The following is a 25,042-nucleotide window of genomic DNA, read 5'->3' as shown; positions in this document are numbered from 1 at the left end:
AAAAAGTTATGTAATTTTTATTACATCAGCATTTCTGTACAATAGAACACCTGCAGTTAAAAAGGCCAAAACTATAATGATGAGAAGATTTATAGCTTATCTCTGAAGGTTTGGCACGATGAAAGGTAGGAAAAAACCCTTTTGGTTTATGTGTTACCCGACACTATAACAATAATGGAACACAACAGTCTCCTTTGTTAGACCTAATAGGCGACATCTCGGTTTCACTCTGACGTGTAACCTTAAAACTGATTAAAACGACAACTACACAAAATTAAAACAGCCACAAAGAACTGTTTTTGTCCTGCTGTGAGCAAAGATGGTAGTGAGTGCAACAAAATGTTTTATGAGTGTTTAAGAGAAAAAGGCTCTCTAGGACTATGTGTGTATGTGGTCTATAATATGCCACTTCTCATGTGTGGTTTAACACTCACTGCAGATACTGAACGCCTGGGGGGGTAAGGGTATATTTTTCTTCTATACCTGTTTGTATGCAGCTGGTGTGGGAACATAAACATCAAAAATCCTGTTTGTATAGACATGTTAAAATGCATGATTTGAACCTGAAAAAAAAAAAAATAAATCAATAAATCAATAAATATATATATATATAATCATGTAACCCTTAAAGTGAGGCAGTAAGTGACAATTTCACAACCTTGTTTGTGCAGCTGCAGCACTATGACAACCATCTCTGGAAAAAGCATCATTTGACTTTATTATAGCCTTCTCATGATCAAATAACTCTATGAACTAAAAATATGGAAAAAAGAAACTTGTTGCCCACAGCAGCTCAATGTGGCTAACACTAGAATTCACCAGCTGACACCTCATCCTCATTCAGGTTTGACAGCGTTTCTAGTTGGTAATGGCAGATGCCTGAGCAGGAACTGAGGCTGCAGTTTGGAGAAGCCCTCAGAGGAGACTGATGGCCCATCCCCAAGAAGCACTGATGACTGTCTGTTACAAAGGTCGAAGACTCTAACTGGTAGGCAGGCTTAAGATGACGAGCGGCTCGTGACCTCAATCAGGTTGTCAGGGATTGCACTGAATGAAGTGCCAGCATTATTGAATGTGCCAACAAACATGAAAAAGGAACGCCAGGAAAAGAGATCAGAAGAAAGTGCAGATGATGAGAAAACTTGATGAAAGAGTGAGGGAACCTGAATCAGGTAGTGACTTGGTCGGGGTCTGAACAGAGGCTCTGGCGGTGAAGCATGCTGGGAATTTTTAGGCAGGAGATAATTGCTGACAGCTAAAGGCTTAAGGGTGAGTTGAAATTAAACTGGAAGATGCAGACGGGTTACCAGGCTGGCTAGTTTGCTTCATTTGAGTAAGGTACAGTGACTACTGATTGGTTCCATAACAAATAAAGGTGATGTTTTCAGTTTTGGAGGTACTGGTTGAATTTGGAAGGTCACTTAAAGAAGCATCACCTAACACAATGAAAACCTACAAAACTAGCAGCTGTAGATCTGATCATGATCAAGCAGGACAGTTGATTATAGAAGATGTTGCCATTTGATATTGCAAGGAGATGTTGCCAGAACCACAAAAGACACTGTGTGCTCTCTATCACTTTAACTTCACTCGCCTCTGTCAGTGCGCCCCAGGGCAGCTGTGGCTACATTGTAGTGTAAAGCGCTTTGGGGTCCTTAGGGACTAAGTAAAGCGCTATACAAATGCAGGCCATTTACCATTTACCATTTAACACTGTGCCGTAATAAATAGGGGTGCAACGATACACAAAATTCACGGTTCGGTTCGGTTCAATACTTTGGTGTCACGGTTCGATATTTTTTCGATACAAAAAAGATGTTCATGCCTTTTTAATTTGTCATTTATTAAAATTATAAATATATATTTTAACTCAAAAGTACAGTTTTTAAATTTAACCCTAACCCTTGTGCGTGTTTTTTATTTTGACAGCGAATGCGCACCTGCGGACCACTTATGTGCAGCCCTGGTTATTTAGCTCGTCATATCGCAGCCACAGAAATTCTTTTGTCCATGAAACCATAAAGCTGCACTTTCTTTTTGCCTTATAGTCTGATTTGTCATAACTTCTCCGTTTTGTGGTAAGCTTTTCTTTGGCTGTCACTTCTTCACCCTGACCTGTCTTATTTGGCTCAGCAGAACTAAAATATAAATCCTGCTGGTTTTACACGCGCACTCACATAAGCTCAGCGATTCTCTGCGCGATCAACCTCTCACATGTTTAAGCTTGCTGCGGGAGATTTCACTTGTCATGTTTGCATAGTAAGCTAACGATTGATAAGACGATGTCAGAGGAATTGGTGCACAAATTATCATCACTCGCAGATCAGTGCTGTCGCTCTCTATACACAGTTCACACGATTGCAAAGTGAAAGCAAAAAAACAAGCGCAAATTCAAACGCGACTTCAATATGTCACATATTGACAGTGGCTCACCCATGCCAATGACATAATTACCCAGCTACATTTCCGAAAGAATGCAAAAGCATTGACATATATTTTTCCTTCCTACAATAGCCCGACGGGCAGGGAAGAGATAGATTTTTGTAGCCCGACTGGAAAAATCGCTAGCTCCGGGACGTCGGGCTAGCGATATTGCGAGCCCTGTATCTGATTGAGGAATCACTCATCTTTGGAAAAGAGAGTTTATTACAGAGAAATGTCTCTTTCCAAAATAAAAGCTATACTATCCGCTTCTTCTGGGCTATATTCTCAGCAGCATATTAAACATATCAGGTCCCCATAAGGAGAATCATGTGCTAATGGCTGTCTAAATGACTCGGGTAAAGTTAGTAGCATGCTTGTCGTTTTTGTCTGCTTCCACTTGTCTTTGCACTAGGATGATGTTGGCGTAAATGTGCAGTCATATTTGTTGTGTTCCCACTAGTGCTTTCAGGTTAATCTCGTTGAAATGACCTTAACGCCACAACACGGCAAATCTCCGTTAACGAGCTACCGCCGATCGCCCCGTGCATGGGGCTAGACGGCCAACACGTTAACGAGCTAACTGCGCTAACACACTAGTTCCCACCCATGTAATTAAGCATTGCATGGCACATCCAACATACTGTTTTACTTTAGTCCATGACTCGCTTACCTTCAGGGTCATACGTCACATGAAAACCAAAATAATTCCAAACACCAGATCTGAATGAGGGTGGGGGAGGTCCATGTTGCAAGGAGAGCTTAACTTCTGTCTTGCTAGCTTGCCCTGCGCTCTTCCTTCTGATGATGCTGTCTGTGTTGAGCGCTCAGTGGATCTGCGCTCGACAGTGCAGCCTAGGCGGAGTAGTCGAACGCAGATTCACTGAGCGCTCAACACAGACAGCATCTTCAGAAGGAAAGTTGATAAAATAAATTACAAATTTTGTATTGTTCGATACATATGCGTACCGAACCGAAAGCACTGTATCGAACGGTTCAATATCGATACGAATATCGTTGCACCCCTAGTAATAAACTAACAGGTTATTGTCGAAATGTTACCGCGGGAAAAGCATTTTTGCAGCTCAATGTTGAAGCTGCAGTTAATAACGAAGGTTTGCATGTTTTCGTTGTAACATGTGACGTTTAGCACAATAATAGATATTAAACTGTTTGACATGTAGTTTTCTGAATTCATTTATGTTGGAAGTGATAGCAGAGCTGTACGTTTTCATTTTTTCAGAACATGGTATATCATGTTTAGGTGGAAACCAGCGAGTTAACTTCCTGCTAACTTCTAACTCTGTTAAATTTAATAAATTCTGTTTTCATGGATGCCTGGATGTCAAACTTAATTGTTACAACTGGTAGAGCAGCAACGCTGATCATTTTATTAAAGATGAAAGAATTTAGACAGTTTTTAACTCTCAGTGATGCCGCAGTGTTCGTTTGACTTTGGGACCTGAAGCGGAGTTTTGGACCCAGACTACTCTGCGAGGCTCCCGGCTATGGTAGCCGAAATGCTCCGACAATCCATCAAGCAGTGCAGCTTCATAGCTTCGTACTAAAACTTTTTTTGACAGATTTTTGAGCGCCATGTACCACATAAAATCAGTTCAAGGTCAGTAAGCACAACCAGAATTCATTCATAAGGTGCACCGGATTATAAGGTATGCTGTCGATTTTTGAGAAAACTAAAGGATTTTAAGTGTGCCTTATAGTGCGGAAAATAAGGTAGACGACAGTATTCCAAGAATAATGTAGTTTTAATAATGTATCTTTTAAAAACACTGTAACACATGAGTCATTAGTCCATTAATGTTGATCAAATACTGATTAGCACTTGTTTAGATTTAGATTAGATTGCCTGTATGGATTCATTTCCTTTAACCTGCTCCATTATTGTGTGCACATTTAACCCAGTTTATACAGTCAGTGTAAACACACTAAACACACTGTTTCATCTCATCACTGAGGCTGGATAATGATTGTATTTTTTCTGTTGTCTCACTCAGAGGTTCTGGGATGCTGCTGGTCATGATGGTGGAGATCAGTTATTTGAGTGTTGCAGGCCAGCTCACTACAGCTGATGCTGATGTTGCTGCTGTTACTGAGGGATCTGCAAACGAAGCTCCTCCTCCTCTGTTAAAATAAGCATAGACAACAGGTCAGAGGGAGAATGAGCTCAGTTCAGTTGTGTCAATACTGCGCCAAATCACAACAATAGTTGCTGCGAGACACTTTATATTTTAAAGACCCTACACTAATCCAAAGAAACAGAGAAAACCCCAACAATCATATGACCCCCTATGAGTAAGAGCTTTAGTGACAGTGAGAAGGAAAAGCTCTTAACAGGAAAAAACCTCCAGCTCAGCGAGAAGTGGTCATCTGCCCCGACCCTGGTGTGAAAGGAGGAAAACAGGACAAAACATATCCTGTGTCTTCACATCACAATCAACTTTCAACATTTCTGGCAAAATCTGCCATTACTAAGACGCTGGCTTTGGCGTGGTGCTGTCAGCTAAACAGGGATGAGCCAGAATCGAACTTCATCTGCTTTCCAATCAACAAACTCTAAAACCTGAACACATAGGGTAGGTGTCACTCAGATTTAAAAAAAAAAAGAAATCAAACCCAGACCACCCAGTCACAAAAAATTTTGTTTTGTGTGTCAGAACAATAAGGCTGAATGTCACAGCCAAAAAGCCACCAAAGGCAGATTACAGTGTAAACGCTGTCTCCAGGTGGATAACAGCAGGAGTGATACACCCCTGCTGTGAGGCCTGCAGGCATCAGGATTGTGATATTCTCCTTTAGCTTATAGTGGAAAGAAATTATTTTTTGGAGAGGCACAAATAATTTGTGTGGCATCTTATTTGATGCAGAACACCTGATTGTTCTGTAAATAGTTTGACATTTTTATTAAAACCTTGCGCCTTGGCTGCATTTCTAGGTAAAAAGAATGAGCTTTTTCTGTATGGTCTGGAAACAACAAATGACAACAACAAGGATTACCACAAAAAAAATACAAATATCTGATGGTGAAGAATGACAGCAAATTGTATTTGGCATTTTAAGTGGGACTAGAAATAGAAAAAAAATTAGTTCATTGTGTGAAGTTTAATTGCTCCTCATTTCATATAAGATATGAAATATACCCACAGGAATCCAGACGCCACTTGGATCAGCTTCAGAATAAAACAACAGGAGTTGAAATGTATTTCATTTGGAGATGAGTGAAATAAAAATGGACAGGTGATAGCACATGATACTTACTGGGCGTGAAGCAGTTTTGTATAACAGGGTCACTGATGGCAAAGCTGATGGGGTTAGAAACACGGCAAACCACAGGGGTGTTTACCACATCTACAGCTCTTTTTATTAGGATCTCCCCTGTTTCCTCCAGCTGTGTCTCCGCACTAGTCCATTCAAATCTCACAGTGTTGTCTTTCTGTGGAAGAAAATATGGACAACAGTCTTTTCCATCTCTTTCCCTCACACTCTGCTTTTCCTTTCTTTTTCATGCTTTTTATAATCTGTGTAAATATTGTCACTTCTTCCCCTCATTACAAAAAGAAAGAAATGGCAGTTTGACAACCAAAATTCATAACCACATCTAAGTGCTTTCATCAGCACCAGAGTTAAATCTCTACCAGGATAAGGAAGTCTCTATAAACAGATGTTTAGAGGACTTTGAGTGCATTTCAAATGCTCCAATTATCAAGGCGAGTAAAAGAGAGTGGTTCCTCTCAGAAGCACAAACTCAACTAAAACATTAAACAGAGATTAGGTTTAAGTAACATATGTGTAGTATGAAGAAACGCCAATCCAAACCTTGTGGATTCAGCAGTTTCTGTGTGAATGTTCTTAGGATCTGATGATTTAGATACTGACTCTGTGTGTCTGAACTCAGAAAATACAACAAAAAATAAAGAAACATGAGTAAAAGTATTGCTGACGATAGAGCTAGTGGTTTCATAGACATTTTAAGCACATTTCAGTGTCTTTATCAGTAAGTGGAGTTGAATCTTCTGGAGGATCAAGATGTCTAAACAATTTTATAACCTCCTCATATAAAACAGAACAGCTGCTCACAGCAGCTCAGCGAGGCTGAAATAACGAAAACTTTGTCTCCAAACTCACAATTATTGGTTCAACTCTTTGAAAAATATTCTGACCTGAAACCTGAAATGTAAATGAAACAGACTCATAGTTGTCCTCACCTGACCAGCATTGCAAGTAAAGCTGACTGAGTCAGAGTCTGTACACGTCATCGTCACGCTGGGCTTCTGCACACGGTCTGAGGTAATAAAATGTAATAAATAACATTATATGAACTTCTGCTAATGATGTATTAATAAAAATAAATAAATAAAACTTGCAAACCAAACTGAACAGTGACTTTATATTAATATCAAACATTTTCTGTTGACAAAAATGTAAAAATTAAACAGCTTCTGATCCATCAACACACTTGTTATGAAATATATTTGCATATTTACATAACCAGAAAAATGTATGTATAATATGTTGTTACTTACCTAATACACACAAACGCACACTTGGTAAAGCTCCCACATTTATTCCATCTTCACTGGTAACCACTGGTCTGTATCGTCCTGACTTGTCTTTGGTGAGTTGTGTCAGCTTTAGTGATCCAGTTGAATCAACAGCATCATTTTTCCCCATGATCACCAGTTTCTGTCTGCGATAAAAGATTACACTTGTGTCCTTGAGCCATTTCAGGTTATCTGATTCCTTCAACTCATATCTAAGTGGCACAGTTAAGCTTGATCCTGTTGCAGCGTACACACAATCATCCTGAGAGCCTGAAAGACAAAGAAATAAAGAGGAATTTCATGACAAATTAAGAACAGTCATGCTAGAAAAGCTCTCAACAGCCACGTGTCAGTTCATCAAATCTGAAGGAAATTATTATTTTTAATTATTACATGTTTTATCTTTAAAACAGTGAATGAAAACCTGGTGTCAAGACAAGACAAATATGCAAAAAACATTTTTCAGTTGCTGAACTACGGCCCACAGGCAATGCTGCGGTGGTATACACACCACCACAGGAATCCAGACGCCACTTGGATCAGCTTCAGAATAAAACAACAGGAGTTGAAATGTATTTCATTTGGAGATGAGTGAAATAAAAATGGACAGGTGATAGCACATGATACTTACTGGGCGTGAAGCAGTTTTGTATAACAGGGTCACTGATGGCAAAGCTGATGGGGTTAGAAATACGGCAAACCACAGGGGTGTTTACCACATCTACAGCTCTTTTTATTAGGATCTCCCCTGTTTCCTCCAGCTGTGTCTCCGCACTAGTCCATTCAAATCTCACAGTGTTGTCTTTCTGTGGAAGAAAATATGGACAACAGTCTTTTCCATCTCTTTCCCTCACACTCTGCTTTTCCTTTCTTTTTCATGCTTTTTATAATCTGTGTAAATATTGTCACTTCTTCCCCTCATTACAAAAAGAAAGAAATGGCAGTTTGACAACCAAAATTCATAACCACATCTAAGTGCTTTCATCAGCACCAGAGTTAAATCTCTACCAGGATAAGGAAGTCTCTATAAACAGATGTTTAGAGGACTTTGAGTCCATTTCAAATGCTCCAATTATCAAGGCGAGTAAAAGAGAGTGGTTCCTCACAGAAGCACAAACTCAGCTAAAACATTAAACAGAGATCAGTCACTGACTGGTGAATCTAAATGTGCTTTAAAAGCTAGCTACCTCGTGTCCAGACTTGTGGCACAGAGTAAAAAGTCTTTCACTAAAGCGGAGGAGTTGATTTTGCCTGCCGCTGTACATATGTGCCATGAGATGATCGGAGAGGCTGCTGCAAAGAAGCTACTGACCATCCCACTCAAACAACAATGTGAGCCACCATTTAGCGGACATGGCCTTAGACATACAGCATCAGCTTCTGGAAAGAATAAAAAGTAGTCCATTTTTCTCTTTGCAACTAGAGGAGCCCGCTGATGTCACGAATGGTGCATTGCTGCTGGTGTTTGTTATCACTGGGACAGCAGTTTGCATGTTGCTACCAACTCGAGCCACGGCTCAGGAATGTTTCACTGAGAACGACCTGGACTGGCAGAACTGTGTTGGGGTGTACAGTAATGGTGCAGCTTCAAGGACTTGCAGGCACCACAGCTTCATTAGGCAGATTCTTGACCGTGCACCAGAAGCTAAACGGACCCACTGTTTTCTCCACTGTGAAAGCCCTGCAGCAGCAGCAACAGAGATGTCACCAGAGTTCCACGAGGTGATGGATGTAAGTGTGAAAACTCTCAATTTCACTAAAAATAATGCTGTGAACTCCAGATGTTTTGCCAAGCTTTGTGAGGACATGGAAGCAGATCATGTCCAGCTGCTCTACCGCAGTGAGGTGAGATGGCTTTCAAGAGGACTGGTCCTCAAGCATTTGTTTGAACTAAGGAATGAGGTCTTTTCCTACGCAGAGAAAATCTCCTCTTGCACATTATTATGCCAATTCAAAGCTTTCCTACCTCTGTGACATTTTTTCACTGCTGAACCAGCTGAACATCTCACTTCAAGGGAGAAACAGCAGCATGTCGTTTGTTACAGACAAAGTTGAAGCTTTCAAGAGTAAACTTGCTTTGTGGACTAAGAGGGCCCAGGAAAAGAGGATGGACATGTTTCCACTTTTGTCTCACATCTTGGAAAAATCCCCTCAGGTGAAGATCAGTGACTCTGTCTGTCAGCACCTTTCACCACTGACAGAGAAATTTGATGAATGTTTCCCTGAGGATCCCAGAGAAGGACATGTGGATTTTGGACCCATTTTCAGTGGATCCCATTTAAAATGATGTTGCTTTGCCCTCACATCTGGAATCCCAGATTCGGGAACTTTCCACCGACAGCACTTTAAAGTTGCAGTGGGGCAAACTGGGTCTGGGCTCCTTCTGGATTGCTGTCTCAAAGGAGTATCTGTGTCTGGCACTGAGAGCTGTGAAACTCCTTCTCCCATTCACAACTACATATCTGTGTGAATCGGGATTTTCTATTGTGGCCACAACCAAGACCAAAGCCTGAAACAGACTCAGAGCAACACTGGAAGCTACTCTGAGAGGGAGCCTTTCCCCTATTCCACCCAGACTGCATCTGACCGTGTCTCAGAGGCAGGCTCAAGTGTCTCATTAAGAGGTGAGCATAAAAGGGGAGTTGCAGCTTGTTTGTTGTTGCTCATTTGTCTCAAATATAAAGAGTAACTTCTGGTTCTGCCAATGAAAAAAGGTTTACTGCTGAAGCAACTTTCAAATTCACTCACAGATTATGAGACTATATTTTCATTTGCACTTTACTTAAATTTTATAACGGTTTATTTATTTATTTCATTAGAAAATTATTTTGAATGTATTTATTTTATCACTACATTATTTATCCAATTTCTATTTCCCCCTTTTTTCTTATCTCTTTAGCTGTAGTAAAACTCAATTATTAATTATTATGTTTGTGTGTTATTAACCCTGACTTGAGCCTTTCAATTTCTATTTGCAGTTTGATTTGGTGCATGAATCGTTAACCTGTTTGGCATTTTGTTTTTATTGCAGGTTCGCATACACATAATGAATGAATGTCTTTGTGATTATTACATTGCATCATGTCATCATCATGTTTATTTGACAAGATTTTAACTGTTAAAATGAAGGTTTGATTTAGTTATTACATATAAATCAAACTAAAAGCAAAATCAATTGTTTTCAATACAGTGTTATTATCTGAATGGGCCTCGGGCCACTTTGTAGTGGAAAAGTTGGGCGCCGAGGTAAAAAAGGTTAAGAACCCCTGTTATAGACTATATTTATACGAGATGTGTATACTTACTGCATTTGAATCATTTTAACCACATGTAACACCTGCAAACACGTTTTTTTTGTTTGTTTTGTTTTTTAATACTTTGATTTTGCCATCCCATTTGATTTCCATGCCACCTTAAGAAAATTTCTCTAGATCCACCCTTGTTCAGCAGGTTTCAGCAGAGGAGAAATGAGGCCTTTGTCTACAGATTCTTCAACAGCTTAATTATAAGTAGCTATTTGAGGAACATGAGATATCAATAAAATATTAAATATTGTCCTCACCTGACCAGCATTGCAAGTAAAGCTGACTGAGTCAGAGTCTGTACACGTCATCGTCACGCTGGGCTTCTGCACACGGTCTGAGGTAATAAAATGTAATAAATAACATTATATGAACTTCTGCTAATGATGTATTAATAAAAATAAATAAATAAAACTGTTGCAAAACCAAACTGAACAGTGACTTTATATTAATATCAAACATTTTCTGTTGACAAAAATGTAAAAATTAAACAGCTTCTGATCCATCAACACACTTGTTATGAAATATATTTGCATATTTACATAACCAGAAAAATGTATGTATAATATGTTGTTACTTACCTAATACACACAAACGCACACTCTGTAAATCTCCCACATTTATTCCCTCTGTGTAAACCTCTGGTCTGTATCGTCCTGACTTGTCTTTGGTGAGTTGTGTCAGCTTTAGTGATCCAGTTGAATCAACAGCATCATTTTTCCCCATGATCACCAGTTTCTGTCTGCGATAAAAGATTACACTTGTGTCCTTGAGCCATTTCAGGTTATCTGATTCCTTCAACTCATATCTAAGTGGCACAGTTAAGCTTGATCCTGTTGCAGCGTACACACAATCATCCTGAGAGCCTGAAAGACAAAGAAATAAAGAGGAATTTCATGACAAATTAAGAACAGTCATGCTAGAAAAGCTCTCAACAGCCACGTGTCAGTTCATCAAATCTGAAGGAAATTATTATTTTTAATTATTACATGTTTTATCTTTAAAACAGTGAATGAAAACCTGGTGTCAAGACAAGACAAATATGCAAAAAACATTTTTCAGTTGCTGAACTACGGCCCACAGGCAATGCTGCGGTGGTATACACACCACCACAGGAATCCAGACGCCACTTGGATCAGCTTCAGAATAAAACAACAGGAGTTGAAATGTATTTCATTTGGAGATGAGTGAAATAAAAATGGACAGGTGATAGCACATGATACTTACTGGGCGTGAAGCAGTTTTGTATAACAGGGTCACTGATGGCAAAGCTGATGGGGTTAGAAACACGGCAAACCACAGGGGTGTTTACCACATCTACAGCTCTTTTTATTAGGATCTCCCCTGTTTCCTCCAGCTGTGTCTCCGCACTAGTCCATTCAAATCTCACAGTGTTGTCTTTCTGTGGAAGAAAATATGGACAACAGTCTTTTCCATCTCTTTCCCTCACACTCTGCTTTTCCTTTCTTTTTCATGCTTTTTATAATCTGTGTAAATATTGTCACTTCTTCCCCTCATTACAAAAAGAAAGAAATGGCAGTTTGACAACCAAAATTCATAACCACATCTAAGTGCTTTCATCAGCACCAGAGTTAAATCTCTACCAGGGTAAGGAAGTCTCTATAAACAGATGTTTAGAGGACTTTGAGTCCATTTCAAATGCTCCAATTATCAAGGCGAGTAAAAGAGAGTGGTTCCTCACAGAAGCACAAACTCAGCTAAAACATTAAACAGAGATCAGGTTTAAGTAACATATGTGTAGTATGAAGAAACGCCAATCCAAACCTTGTGGATTCAGCAGTTTCTGTGTGAATGTTCTTAGGATCTGATGATTTACATACTGACTCTGTGTGTCTGAACTCAGAAAATACAACAAAAAATAAAGAAACATGAGTAAAAGTATTGCTGACGATAGAGCTAGTGGTTTCATAGACATTTTAAGCACATTTCAGTGTCTTTATCAGTAAGTGGAGTTGAATCTTCTGGAGGATCAAGATGTCTAAACAATTTTATAACCTCCTCATATAAAACAGAACAGCTGCTCACAGCAGCTCAGCGAGGCTGAAATAACGAAAACTTTGTCTCCAAACTCACAATTATTGGTTCAACTCTTTGAAAAATATTCTGACCTGAAACCTGAAATGTAAATGAAACAGACTCATAGTTGTCCTCACCTGACCAGCATTGCAAGTAAAGCTGACTGAGTCAGAGTCTGTACACGTCATCGTCACGCTGGGCTTCTGCACACGGTCTGAGGTAATAAAATGTAATAAATAACATTATATGAACTTCTGCTAATGATGTATTAATAAAAATAAATAAATAAAACTTGCAAAACCAAACTGAACAGTGACTTTATATTAATATCAAACATTTTCTGTTGACAAAAATGTAAAAATTAAACAGCTTCTGATCCATCAACACACTTGTTATGAAATATATTTGCATATTTACATAACCAGAAAAATGTATGTATAATATGTTGTTACTTACCTAATACACACAAACGCACACTTGGTAAAGCTCCCACATTTATTCCATCTTCACTGGTAACCACTGGTCTGTATCGTCCTGACTTGTCTTTGGTGAGTTGTGTCAGCTTTAGTGATCCAGTTGAATCAACAGCATCATTTTTCCCTGTGATCACCAGTTTCTGTCTGCGATAAAAGATTACACTTGTGTCCTTGAGCCATTTCAGGTTATCTGATTCCTTCAACTCATATCTAAGTGGCACAGTTAAGCTTGATCCTGTTGCAGCGTACACACAATCATCCTGAGAGCCTGAAAGACAAAGAAATAAAGAGGAATTTCATGACAAATTAAGAACAGTCATGCTAGAAAAGCTCTCAACAGCCACGTGTCAGTTCATCAAATCTGAAGGAAATTATTATTTTTAATTATTACATGTTTTATCTTTAAAACAGTGAATGAAAACCTGGTGTCAAGACAAGACAAATATGCAAAAAACATTTTTCAGTTGCTGAACTACGGCCCACAGGCAATGCTGCGGTGGTATACACACCACCACAGGAATCCAGACGCCACTTGGATCAGCTTCAGAATAAAACAACAGGAGTTGAAATGTATTTCATTTGGAGATGAGTGAAATAAAAATGGACAGGTGATAGCACATGATACTTACTGGGCGTGAAGCAGTTTTGTATAACAGGGTCACTGATGGCAAAGCTGATGGGGTTAGAAACACGGCAAACCACAGGGGTGTTTACCACATCTACAGCTCTTTTTATTAGGATCTCCCCTGTTTCCTCCAGCTGTGTCTCCGCACTAGTCCATTCAAATCTCACAGTGTTGTCTTTCTGTGGAAGAAAATATGGACAACAGTCTTTTCCATCTCTTTCCCTCACACTCTGCTTTTCCTTTCTTTTTCATGCTTTTTATAATCTGTGTAAATATTGTCACTTCTTCCCCTCATTACAAAAAGAAAGAAATGGCAGTTTGACAACCAAAATTCATAACCACATCTAAGTGCTTTCATCAGCACCAGAGTTAAATCTCTACCAGGATAAGGAAGTCTCTATAAACAGATGTTTAGAGGACTTTGAGTCCATTTCAAATGCTCCAATTATCAAGGCGAGTAAAAGAGAGTGGTTCCTCTCAGAAGCACAAACTCAGCTAAAACATTAAACAGAGATCAGTCACTGACTGGTGAATCTAAATGTGCTTTAAAAGCTAGCTACCTCGTGTCCAGACTTGTGGCACAGAGTAAAAAGTATTTCACTAAAGCGGAGGAGTTGATTTTGCCTGCCGCTGTACATATGTGCCATGAGATGATCGGAGAGGCTGCTGCAAAGAAGCTACTGACCATCCCACTCAAACAACAATGTGAGCCACCATTTAGCGGACATGGCCTTAGACATACAGCATCAGCTTCTGGAAAGAATAAAAAGTAGTCCATTTTTCTCTTTGCAACTAGAGGAGCCCGCTGATGTCACGAATGGTGCATTGCTGCTGGTGTTTGTTATCACTGGGACAGCAGTTTGCATGTTGCTACCAACTCGAGCCACGGCTCAGGAATGTTTCACTGAGAACGACCTGGACTGGCAGAACTGTGTTGGGGTGTACAGTAATGGTGCAGCTTCAAGGACTTGCAGGCACCACAGCTTCATTAGGCAGATTCTTGACCGTGCACCAGAAGCTAAACGGACCCACTGTTTTCTCCACTGTGAAAGCCCTGCAGCAGCAGCAACAGAGATGTCACCAGAGTTCCACGAGGTGATGGATGTAAGTGTGAAAACTCTCAATTTCACTAAAAATAATGCTGTGAACTCCAGATGTTTTGCCAAGCTTTGTGAGGACATGGAAGCAGATCATGTCCAGCTGCTCTACCGCAGTGAGGTGAGATGGCTTTCAAGAGGACTGGTCCTCAAGCATTTGTTTGAACTAAGGAATGAGGTCTTTTCCTACGCAGAGAAAATCTCCTCTTGCACATTATTATGCCAATTCAAAGCTTTCCTACCTCTGTGACATTTTTTCACTGCTGAACCAGCTGAACATCTCACTTCAAGGGAGAAACAGCAGCATGTCGTTTGTTACAGACAAAGTTGAAGCTTTCAAGAGTAAACTTGCTTTGTGGACTAAGAGGGCCCAGGAAAAGAGGATGGACATGTTTCCACTTTTGTCTCACATCTTGGAAAAATCCCCTCAGGTGAAGATCAGTGACTCTGTCTGTCAGCACCTTTCACCACTGACAGAGAAATTTGATGAATGTTTCCCTGAGGATCCCAGAGAAGGACATGTGGATTTTGGACCCATTTTCAGTGGATCCCATTTAAAATGATGTTGCTTTGCCCTCACATCTGGAATCCCAGATTCGGGAACTTTCCACCGACAGCACTTTAAAGTTGCAGTGGGGCAAACTGGGTCTGGGCTCCTTCTGGATTGCTGTCTCAAAGGAGTATCTGTGTCTGGCACTGAGAGCTGTGAAACTCCTTCTCCCATTCACAACTACATATCTGTGTGAATCGGGATTTTCTATTGTGGCCACAACCAAGACCAAAGCCTGAAACAGACTCAGAGCAACACTGGAAGCTACTCTGAGAGGGAGCCTTTCCCCTATTCCACCCAGACTGCATCTGACCGTGTCTCAGAGGCAGGCTCAAGTGTCTCATTAAGAGGTGAGCATAAAAGGGGAGTTGCAGCTTGTTTGTTGTTGCTCATTTGTCTCAAATATAAAGAGTAACTTCTGGTTCTGCCAATGAAAAAAGGTTTACTGCTGAAGCAACTTTCAAATTCACTCACAGATTATGAGACTATATTTTCATTTGCACTTTACTTAAATTTTATAACGGTTTATTTATTTATTTCATTAGAAAATTATTTTGAATGTATTTATTTTATCACTACATTATTTATCCAATTTCTATTTCCCCCTTTTTTCTTATCTCTTTAGCTGTAGTAAAACTCAATTATTAATTATTATGTTTGTGTGTTATTAACCCTGACTTGAGCCTTTCAATTTCTATTTGCAGTTTGATTTGGTGCATGAATCGTTAACCTGTTTGGCATTTTGTTTTTATTGCAGGTTCGCATACACATAATGAATGAATGTCTTTGTGATTATTACATTGCATCATGTCATCATCATGTTTATTTGACAAGATTTTAACTGTTAAAATGAAGGTTTGATTTAGTTATTACATATAAATCAAACTAAAAGCAAAATCAATTGTTTTCAATACAGTGTTATTATCTGAATGGGCCTCGGGCCACTTTGTAGTGGAAAAGTTGGGCGCCGAGGTAAAAAAGGTTAAGAACCCCTGTTATAGACTATATTTATACGAGATGTGTATACTTACTGCATTTGAATCATTTTAACCACATGTAACACCTGCAAACACGTTTTTTTTGTTTGTTTTGTTTTTTAATACTTTGATTTTGCCATCCCATTTGATTTCCATGCCACCTTAAGAAAATTTCTCTAGATCCACCCTTGTTCAGCAGGTTTCAGCAGAGGAGAAATGAGGCCTTTGTCTACAGATTCTTCAACAGCTTAATTATAAGTAGCTATTTGAGGAACATGAGATATCAATAAAATATTAAATATTGTCCTCACCTGACCAGCATTGCAAGTAAAGCTGACTGAGTCAGAGTCTGTACACGTCATCGTCACGCTGGGCTTCTGCACACGGTCTGAGGTAATAAAATGTAATAAATAACATTATATGAACTTCTGCTAATGATGTATTAATAAAAATAAATAAATAAAACTGTTGCAAAACCAAACTGAACAGTGACTTTATATTAATATCAAACATTTTCTGTTGACAAAAATGTAAAAATTAAACAGCTTCTGATCCATCAACACACTTGTTATGAAATATATTTGCATATTTACATAACCAGAAAAATGTATGTATAATATGTTGTTACTTACCTAATACACACAAACGCACACTCTGTAAATCTCCCACATTTATTCCCTCTGTGTAAACCTCTGGTCTGTATCGTCCTGACTTGTCTTTGGTGAGTTGTGTCAGCTTTAGTGATCCAGTTGAATCAACAGCATCATTTTTCCCCATGATCACCAGTTTCTGTCTGCGATAAAAGATTACACTTGTGTCCTTGAGCCATTTCAGGTTATCTGATTCCTTCAACTCATATCTAAGTGGCACAGTTAAGCTTGATCCTGTTGCAGCGTACACACAATCATCCTGAGAGCCTGAAAGACAAAGAAATAAAGAGGAATTTCATGACAAATTAAGAACAGTCATGCTAGAAAAGCTCTCAACAGCCACGTGTCAGTTCATCAAATCTGAAGGAAATTATTATTTTTAATTATTACATGTTTTATCTTTAAAACAGTGAATGAAAACCTGGTGTCAAGACAAGACAAATATGCAAAAAACATTTTTCAGTTGCTGAACTACGGCCCACAGGCAATGCTGCGGTGGTATACACACCACCACAGGAATCCAGACGCCACTTGGATCAGCTTCAGAATAAAACAACAGGAGTTGAAATGTATTTCATTTGGAGATGAGTGAAATAAAAATGGACAGGTGATAGCACATGATACTTACTGGGCGTGAAGCAGTTTTGTATAACAGGGTCACTGATGGCTAAGCTGATGGGGTTAGAAACACGGCAAACCACAGGGGTGTTTACCACATCTACAGCTCTTTTTATTAGGATCTCCCCTGTTTCCTCCAGCTGTGTCTCCGCACTAGTCCATTCAAATCTCACAGTGTTGTCTTTCTGTGGAAGAAAATATGGACAACAGTCTTTTCCATCTCTTTCCCTCACACTCTGCTTTTCCTTTCTTTTTCATGCTTTTTATAATCTGTGTAAATATTGTCACTTCTTCCCCTCATTACAAAAAGAAAGAAATGGCAGTTTGACAACCAAAATTCATAACCACATCTAAGTGCTTTCATCAGCACCAGAGTTAAATCTCTACCAGGGTAAGGAAGTCTCTATAAACAGATGTTTAGAGGACTTTGAGTCCATTTCAAATGCTCCAATTATCAAGGCGAGTAAAAGAGAGTGGTTCCTCACAGAAGCACAAACTCAGCTAAAACATTAAACAGAGATCAGGTTTAAGTAACATATGTGTAGTATGAAGAAACGCCAATCCAAACCTTGTGGATTCAGCAGTTTCTGTGTGAATGTTCTTAGGATCTGATGATTTACATACTGACTCTGTGTGTCTGAACTCAGAAAATACAACAAAAAATAAAGAAACATGAGTAAAAGTATTGCTGACGATAGAGCTAGTGGTTTCATAGACATTTTAAGCACATTTCAGTGTCTTTATCAGTAAGTGGAGTTGAATCTTCTGGAGGATCAAGATGTCTAAACAATTTTATAACCTCCTCATATAAAACAGAACAGCTGCTCACAGCAGCTCAGCGAGGCTGAAATAACGAAAACTTTGTCTCCAAACTCACAATTATTGGTTCAACTCTTTGAAAAATATTCTGACCTGAAACCTGAAATGTAAATGAAACAGACTCATAGTTGTCCTCACCTGACCAGCATTGCAAGTAAAGCTGACTGAGTCAGAGTCTGTACACGTCATCGTCACGCTGGGCTTCTGCACACGGTCTGAGGTAATAAAATGTAATAAATAACATTATATGAACTTCTGCTAATGATGTATTAATAAAAATAAATAAATAAAACTTGCAAAACCAAACTGAACAGTGACTTTATATTAATATCAAACATTTTCTGTTGACAAAAATGTAAAAATTAAACAGCTTCTGATCCATCAACACACTTGTTATGAAATATATTTGCATATTTACATAACCAGAAAAATGTATGTATAATATGTTGTTACTTACCTAATACACACAAACGCACACTTGGTAAAGCTCCCACATTTATTCCATCTTCACTGGTAACCACTGGTCTGTATCGTCCTGACTTGTCTTTGGTGAGTTGTGTCAGCTTTAGTGATCCAGTTGAATCAACAGCATCATTTTTCCCCATGATCACCAGTTTCTGTCTGCGATAAAAGATTACACTTGTGTCCTTGAACCATTTCAGGTTATCTGATTCCTTCAACTCATATCTAAGTGGCACAGTTAAGCTTGATCCTGTTGCAGCGTACACACAATCATCCTGAGAGCCTGAAAGACAAAGAAATAAAGAGGAATTTCATGACAAATTAAGAACAGTCATGCTAGAAAAGCTCTCAACAGCCACGTGTCAGTTCATCAAATCTGAAGGAAATTATTATTTTTAATTATTACATGTTTTATCTTTAAAACAGTGAATGAAAACCTGGTGTCAAGACAAGACAAATATGCAAAAAACATTTTTCAGTTGCTGAACTACGGCCCACAGGCAATGCTGCGGTGGTATACACACCACCACAGGAATCCAGACGCCACTTGGATCAGCTTCAGAATAAAACAACAGGAGTTGAAATGTATTTCATTTGGAGATGAGTGAAATAAAAATGGACAGGTGATAGCACATGATACTTACTGGGCGTGAAGCAGTTTTGTATAACAGGGTCACTGATGGCAAAGCTGATGGGGTTAGAAACACGGCAAACCACAGGGGTGTTTACCACATCTACAGCTCTTTTTATTAGGATCTCCCCTGTTTCCTCCAGCTGTGTCTCCGCACTAGTCCATTCAAATCTCACAGTGTTGTCTTTCTGTGGAAGAAAATATGGACAACAGTCTTTTCCATCTCTTTCCCTCACACTCTGCTTTTCCTTTCTTTTTCATGCTTTTTATAATCTGTGTAAATATTGTCACTTCTTCCCCTCATTACAAAAAGAAAGAAATGGCAGTTTGACAACCAAAATTCATAACCACATCTAAGTGCTTTCATCAGCACCAGAGTTAAATCTCTACCAGGATAAGGAAGTCTCTATAAACAGATGTTTAGAGGACTTTGAGTCCATTTCAAATGCTCCAATTATCAAGGCGAGTAAAAGAGAGTGGTTCCTCTCAGAAGCACAAACTCAGCTAAAACATTAAACAGAGATCAGTCACTGACTGGTGAATCTAAATGTGCTTTAAAAGCTAGCTACCTCGTGTCCAGACTTGTGGCACAGAGTAAAAAGTCTTTCACTAAAGCGGAGGAGTTGATTTTGCCTGCCGCTGTACATATGTGCCATGAGATGATCGGAGAGGCTGCTGCAAAGAAGCTACTGACCATCCCACTCAAACAACAATGTGAGCCACCATTTAGCGGACATGGCCTTAGACATACAGCATCAGCTTCTGGAAAGAATAAAAAGTAGTCCATTTTTCTCTTTGCAACTAGAGGAGCCCGCTGATGTCACGAATGGTGCATTGCTACTGGTGTTTGTTATCACTGGGACAGCAGTTTGCATGTTGCTACCAACTCGAGCCACGGCTCAGGAATGTTTCACTGAGAACGACCTGGACTGGCAGAACTGTGTTGGGGTGTACAGTAATGGTGCAGCTTCAAGGACTTGCAGGCACCACAGCTTCATTAGGCAGATTCTTGACCGTGCACCAGAAGCTAAACGGACCCACTGTTTTCTCCACTGTGAAAGCCCTGCAGCAGCAGCAACAGAGATGTCACCAGAGTTCCACGAGGTGATGGATGTAAGTGTGAAAACTCTCAATTTCACTAAAAATAATGCTGTGAACTCCAGATGTTTTGCCAAGCTTTGTGAGGACATGGAAGCAGATCATGTCCAGCTGCTCTACCGCAGTGAGGTGAGATGGCTTTCAAGAGGACTGGTCCTCAAGCATTTGTTTGAACTAAGGAATGAGGTCTTTTCCTACGCAGAGAAAATCTCCTCTTGCACATTATTATGCCAATTCAAAGCTTTCCTACCTCTGTGACATTTTTTCACTGCTGAACCAGCTGAACATCTCACTTCAAGGGAGAAACAGCAGCATGTCGTTTGTTACAGACAAAGTTGAAGCTTTCAAGAGTAAACTTGCTTTGTGGACTAAGAGGGCCCAGGAAAAGAGGATGGACATGTTTCCACTTTTGTCTCACATCTTGGAAAAATCCCCTCAGGTGAAGATCAGTGACTCTGTCTGTCAGCACCTTTCACCACTGACAGAGAAATTTGATGAATGTTTCCCTGAGGATCCCAGAGAAGGACATGTGGATTTTGGACCCATTTTCAGTGGATCCCATTTAAAATGATGTTGCTTTGCCCTCACATCTGGAATCCCAGATTCGGGAACTTTCCACCGACAGCACTTTAAAGTTGCAGTGGGGCAAACTGGGTCTGGGCTCCTTCTGGATTGCTGTCTCAAAGGAGTATCTGTGTCTGGCACTGAGAGCTGTGAAACTCCTTCTCCCATTCACAACTACATATCTGTGTGAATCGGGATTTTCTATTGTGGCCACAACCAAGACCAAAGCCTGAAACAGACTCAGAGCAACACTGGAAGCTACTCTGAGAGGGAGCCTTTCCCCTATTCCACCCAGACTGCATCTGACCGTGTCTCAGAGGCAGGCTCAAGTGTCTCATTAAGAGGTGAGCATAAAAGGGGAGTTGCAGCTTGTTTGTTGTTGCTCATTTGTCTCAAATATAAAGAGTAACTTCTGGTTCTGCCAATGAAAAAAGGTTTACTGCTGAAGCAACTTTCAAATTCACTCACAGATTATGAGACTATATTTTCATTTGCACTTTACTTAAATTTTATAACGGTTTATTTATTTATTTCATTAGAAAATTATTTTGAATGTATTTATTTTATCACTACATTATTTATCCAATTTCTATTTCCCCCTTTTTTCTTATCTCTTTAGCTGTAGTAAAACTCAATTATTAATTATTATGTTTGTGTGTTATTAACCCTGACTTGAGCCTTTCAATTTCTATTTGCAGTTTGATTTGGTGCATGAATCGTTAACCTGTTTGGCATTTTGTTTTTATTGCAGGTTCGCATACACATAATGAATGAATGTCTTTGTGATTATTACATTGCATCATGTCATCATCATGTTTATTTGACAAGATTTTAACTGTTAAAATGAAGGTTTGATTTAGTTATTACATATAAATCAAACTAAAAGCAAAATCAATTGTTTTCAATACAGTGTTATTATCTGAATGGGCCTCGGGCCACTTTGTAGTGGAAAAGTTGGGCGCCGAGGTAAAAAAGGTTAAGAACCCCTGTTATAGACTATATTTATACGAGATGTGTATACTTACTGCATTTGAATCATTTTAACCACATGTAACACCTGCAAACACGTTTTTTTTGTTTGTTTTGTTTTTTAATACTTTGATTTTGCCATCCCATTTGATTTCCATGCCACCTTAAGAAAATTTCTCTAGATCCACCCTTGTTCAGCAGGTTTCAGCAGAGGAGAAATGAGGCCTTTGTCTACAGATTCTTCAACAGCTTAATTATAAGTAGCTATTTGAGGAACATGAGATATCAATAAAATATTAAATATTGTCCTCACCTGACCAGCATTGCAAGTAAAGCTGACTGAGTCAGAGTCTGTACACGTCATCGTCACGCTGGGCTTCTGCACACGGTCTGAGGTAATAAAATGTAATAAATAACATTATATGAACTTCTGCTAATGATGTATTAATAAAAATAAATAAATAAAACTGTTGCAAAACCAAACTGAACAGTGACTTTATATTAATATCAAACATTTTCTGTTGACAAAAATGTAAAAATTAAACAGCTTCTGATCCATCAACACACTTGTTATGAAATATATTTGCATATTTACATAACCAGAAAAATGTATGTATAATATGTTGTTACTTACCTAATACACACAAACGCACACTCTGTAAATCTCCCACATTTATTCCCTCTGTGTAAACCTCTGGTCTGTATCGTCCTGACTTGTCTTTGGTGAGTTGTGTCAGCTTTAGTGATCCAGTTGAATCAACAGCATCATTTTTCCCCATGATCACCAGTTTCTGTCTGCGATAAAAGATTACACTTGTGTCCTTGAGCCATTTCAGGTTATCTGATTCCTTCAACTCATATCTAAGTGGCACAGTTAAGCTTGATCCTGTTGCAGCGTACACACAATCATCCTGAGAGCCTGAAAGACAAAGAAATAAAGAGGAATTTCATGACAAATTAAGAACAGTCATGCTAGAAAAGCTCTCAACAGCCACGTGTCAGTTCATCAAATCTGAAGGAAATTATTATTTTTAATTATTACATGTTTTATCTTTAAAACAGTGAATGAAAACCTGGTGTCAAGACAAGACAAATATGCAAAAAACATTTTTCAGTTGCTGAACTACGGCCCACAGGCAATGCTGCGGTGGTATACACACCACCACAGGAATCCAGACGCCACTTGGATCAGCTTCAGAATAAAACAACAGGAGTTGAAATGTATTTCATTTGGAGATGAGTGAAATAAAAATGGACAGGTGATAGCACATGATACTTACTGGGCGTGAAGCAGTTTTGTATAACAGGGTCACTGATGGCAAAGCTGATGGGGTTAGAAACACGGCAAACCACAGGGGTGTTTACCACATCTACAGCTCTTTTTATTAGGATCTCCCCTGTTTCCTCCAGCTGTGTCTCCGCACTAGTCCATTCAAATCTCACAGTGTTGTCTTTCTGTGGAAGAAAATATGGACAACAGTCTTTTCCATCTCTTTCCCTCACACTCTGCTTTTCCTTTCTTTTTCATGCTTTTTATAATCTGTGTAAATATTGTCACTTCTTCCCCTCATTACAAAAAGAAAGAAATGGCAGTTTGACAACCAAAATTCATAACCACATCTAAGTGCTTTCATCAGCACCAGAGTTAAATCTCTACCAGGATAAGGAAGTCTCTATAAACAGATGTTTAGAGGACTTTGAGTCCATTTCAAATGCTCCAATTATCAAGGCGAGTAAAAGAGAGTGGTTCCTCTCAGAAGCACAAACTCAGCTAAAACATTAAACAGAGATCAGTCACTGACTGGTGAATCTAAATGTGCTTTAAAAGCTAGCTACCTCGTGTCCAGACTTGTGGCACAGAGTAAAAAGTCTTTCACTAAAGCGGAGGAGTTGATTTTGCCTGCCGCTGTACATATGTGCCATGAGATGATCGGAGAGGCTGCTGCAAAGAAGCTACTGACCATCCCACTCAAACAACAATGTGAGCCACCATTTAGCGGACATGGCCTTAGACATACAGCATCAGCTTCTGGAAAGAATAAAAAGTAGTCCATTTTTCTCTTTGCAACTAGAGGAGCCCGCTGATGTCACGAATGGTGCATTGCTGCTGGTGTTTGTTATCACTGGGACAGCAGTTTGCATGTTGCTACCAACTCGAGCCACGGCTCAGGAATGTTTCACTGAGAACGACCTGGACTGGCAGAACTGTGTTGGGGTGTACAGTAATGGTGCAGCTTCAAGGACTTGCAGGCACCACAGCTTCATTAGGCAGATTCTTGACCGTGCACCAGAAGCTAAACGGACCCACTGTTTTCTCCACTGTGAAAGCCCTGCAGCAGCAGCAACAGAGATGTCACCAGAGTTCCACGAGGTGATGGATGTAAGTGTGAAAACTCTCAATTTCACTAAAAATAATGCTGTGAACTCCAGATGTTTTGCCAAGCTTTGTGAGGACATGGAAGCAGATCATGTCCAGCTGCTCTACCGCAGTGAGGTGAGATGGCTTTCAAGAGGACTGGTCCTCAAGCATTTGTTTGAACTAAGGAATGAGGTCTTTTCCTACGCAGAGAAAATCTCCTCTTGCACATTATTATGCCAATTCAAAGCTTTCCTACCTCTGTGACATTTTTTCACTGCTGAACCAGCTGAACATCTCACTTCAAGGGAGAAACAGCAGCATGTCGTTTGTTACAGACAAAGTTGAAGCTTTCAAGAGTAAACTTGCTTTGTGGACTAAGAGGGCCCAGGAAAAGAGGATGGACATGTTTCCACTTTTGTCTCACATCTTGGAAAAATCCCCTCAGGTGAAGATCAGTGACTCTGTCTGTCAGCACCTTTCACCACTGACAGAGAAATTTGATGAATGTTTCCCTGAGGATCCCAGAGAAGGACATGTGGATTTTGGACCCATTTTCAGTGGATCCCATTTAAAATGATGTTGCTTTGCCCTCACATCTGGAATCCCAGATTCGGGAACTTTCCACCGACAGCACTTTAAAGTTGCAGTGGGGCAAACTGGGTCTGGGCTCCTTCTGGATTGCTGTCTCAAAGGAGTATCTGTGTCTGGCACTGAGAGCTGTGAAACTCCTTCTCCCATTCACAACTACATATCTGTGTGAATCGGGATTTTCTATTGTGGCCACAACCAAGACCAAAGCCTGAAACAGACTCAGAGCAACACTGGAAG

The 25,042-nt window shown here is 39.6% G+C and overlaps 2 protein-coding genes across 2 annotated transcripts in view; both read right to left on the bottom strand.

Annotated features, from left to right (window-relative positions):
• LOC146547900 (SLAM family member 9-like) overlaps nt 1-25,042 on the bottom strand; it is a 140,809-nt gene that overhangs the window by 11,599 nt on the left and 104,168 nt on the right. The window lies entirely within an intron of this gene.
• Nucleotides 4,175-23,376, bottom strand: LOC146547901 (uncharacterized; the record flags this gene model as incomplete). The annotated part of the gene is made up of 20 exons (XM_085265724.1): nt 4,175-4,563; nt 5,698-5,872; nt 6,645-6,721; nt 6,963-7,250; nt 7,612-7,786; nt 10,543-10,619; nt 10,864-11,148; nt 11,510-11,684; nt 12,457-12,533; nt 12,776-13,063; nt 13,425-13,599; nt 16,356-16,432; nt 16,677-16,961; nt 17,323-17,497; nt 18,270-18,346; nt 18,589-18,876; nt 19,238-19,412; nt 22,169-22,245; nt 22,490-22,774; nt 23,136-23,376. Coding segments are annotated over 20 exons (3,507 nt in total), but the record flags the coding sequence as incomplete, so codon positions are not given.

This window comes from Mchenga conophoros, linkage group LG23 (assembly GCF_057382185.1).
Source record: "Mchenga conophoros isolate Kocher_MC1m ecotype Shallow Benthic linkage group LG23, M_conophoros_male_GT1.1, whole genome shotgun sequence".
NCBI lineage: Eukaryota > Metazoa > Chordata > Actinopteri > Cichliformes > Cichlidae > Mchenga > Mchenga conophoros.
The sequence above is the reverse complement of the archived record's forward strand: the minus strand, read 5'-3'. Positions and strand labels throughout refer to the sequence as shown.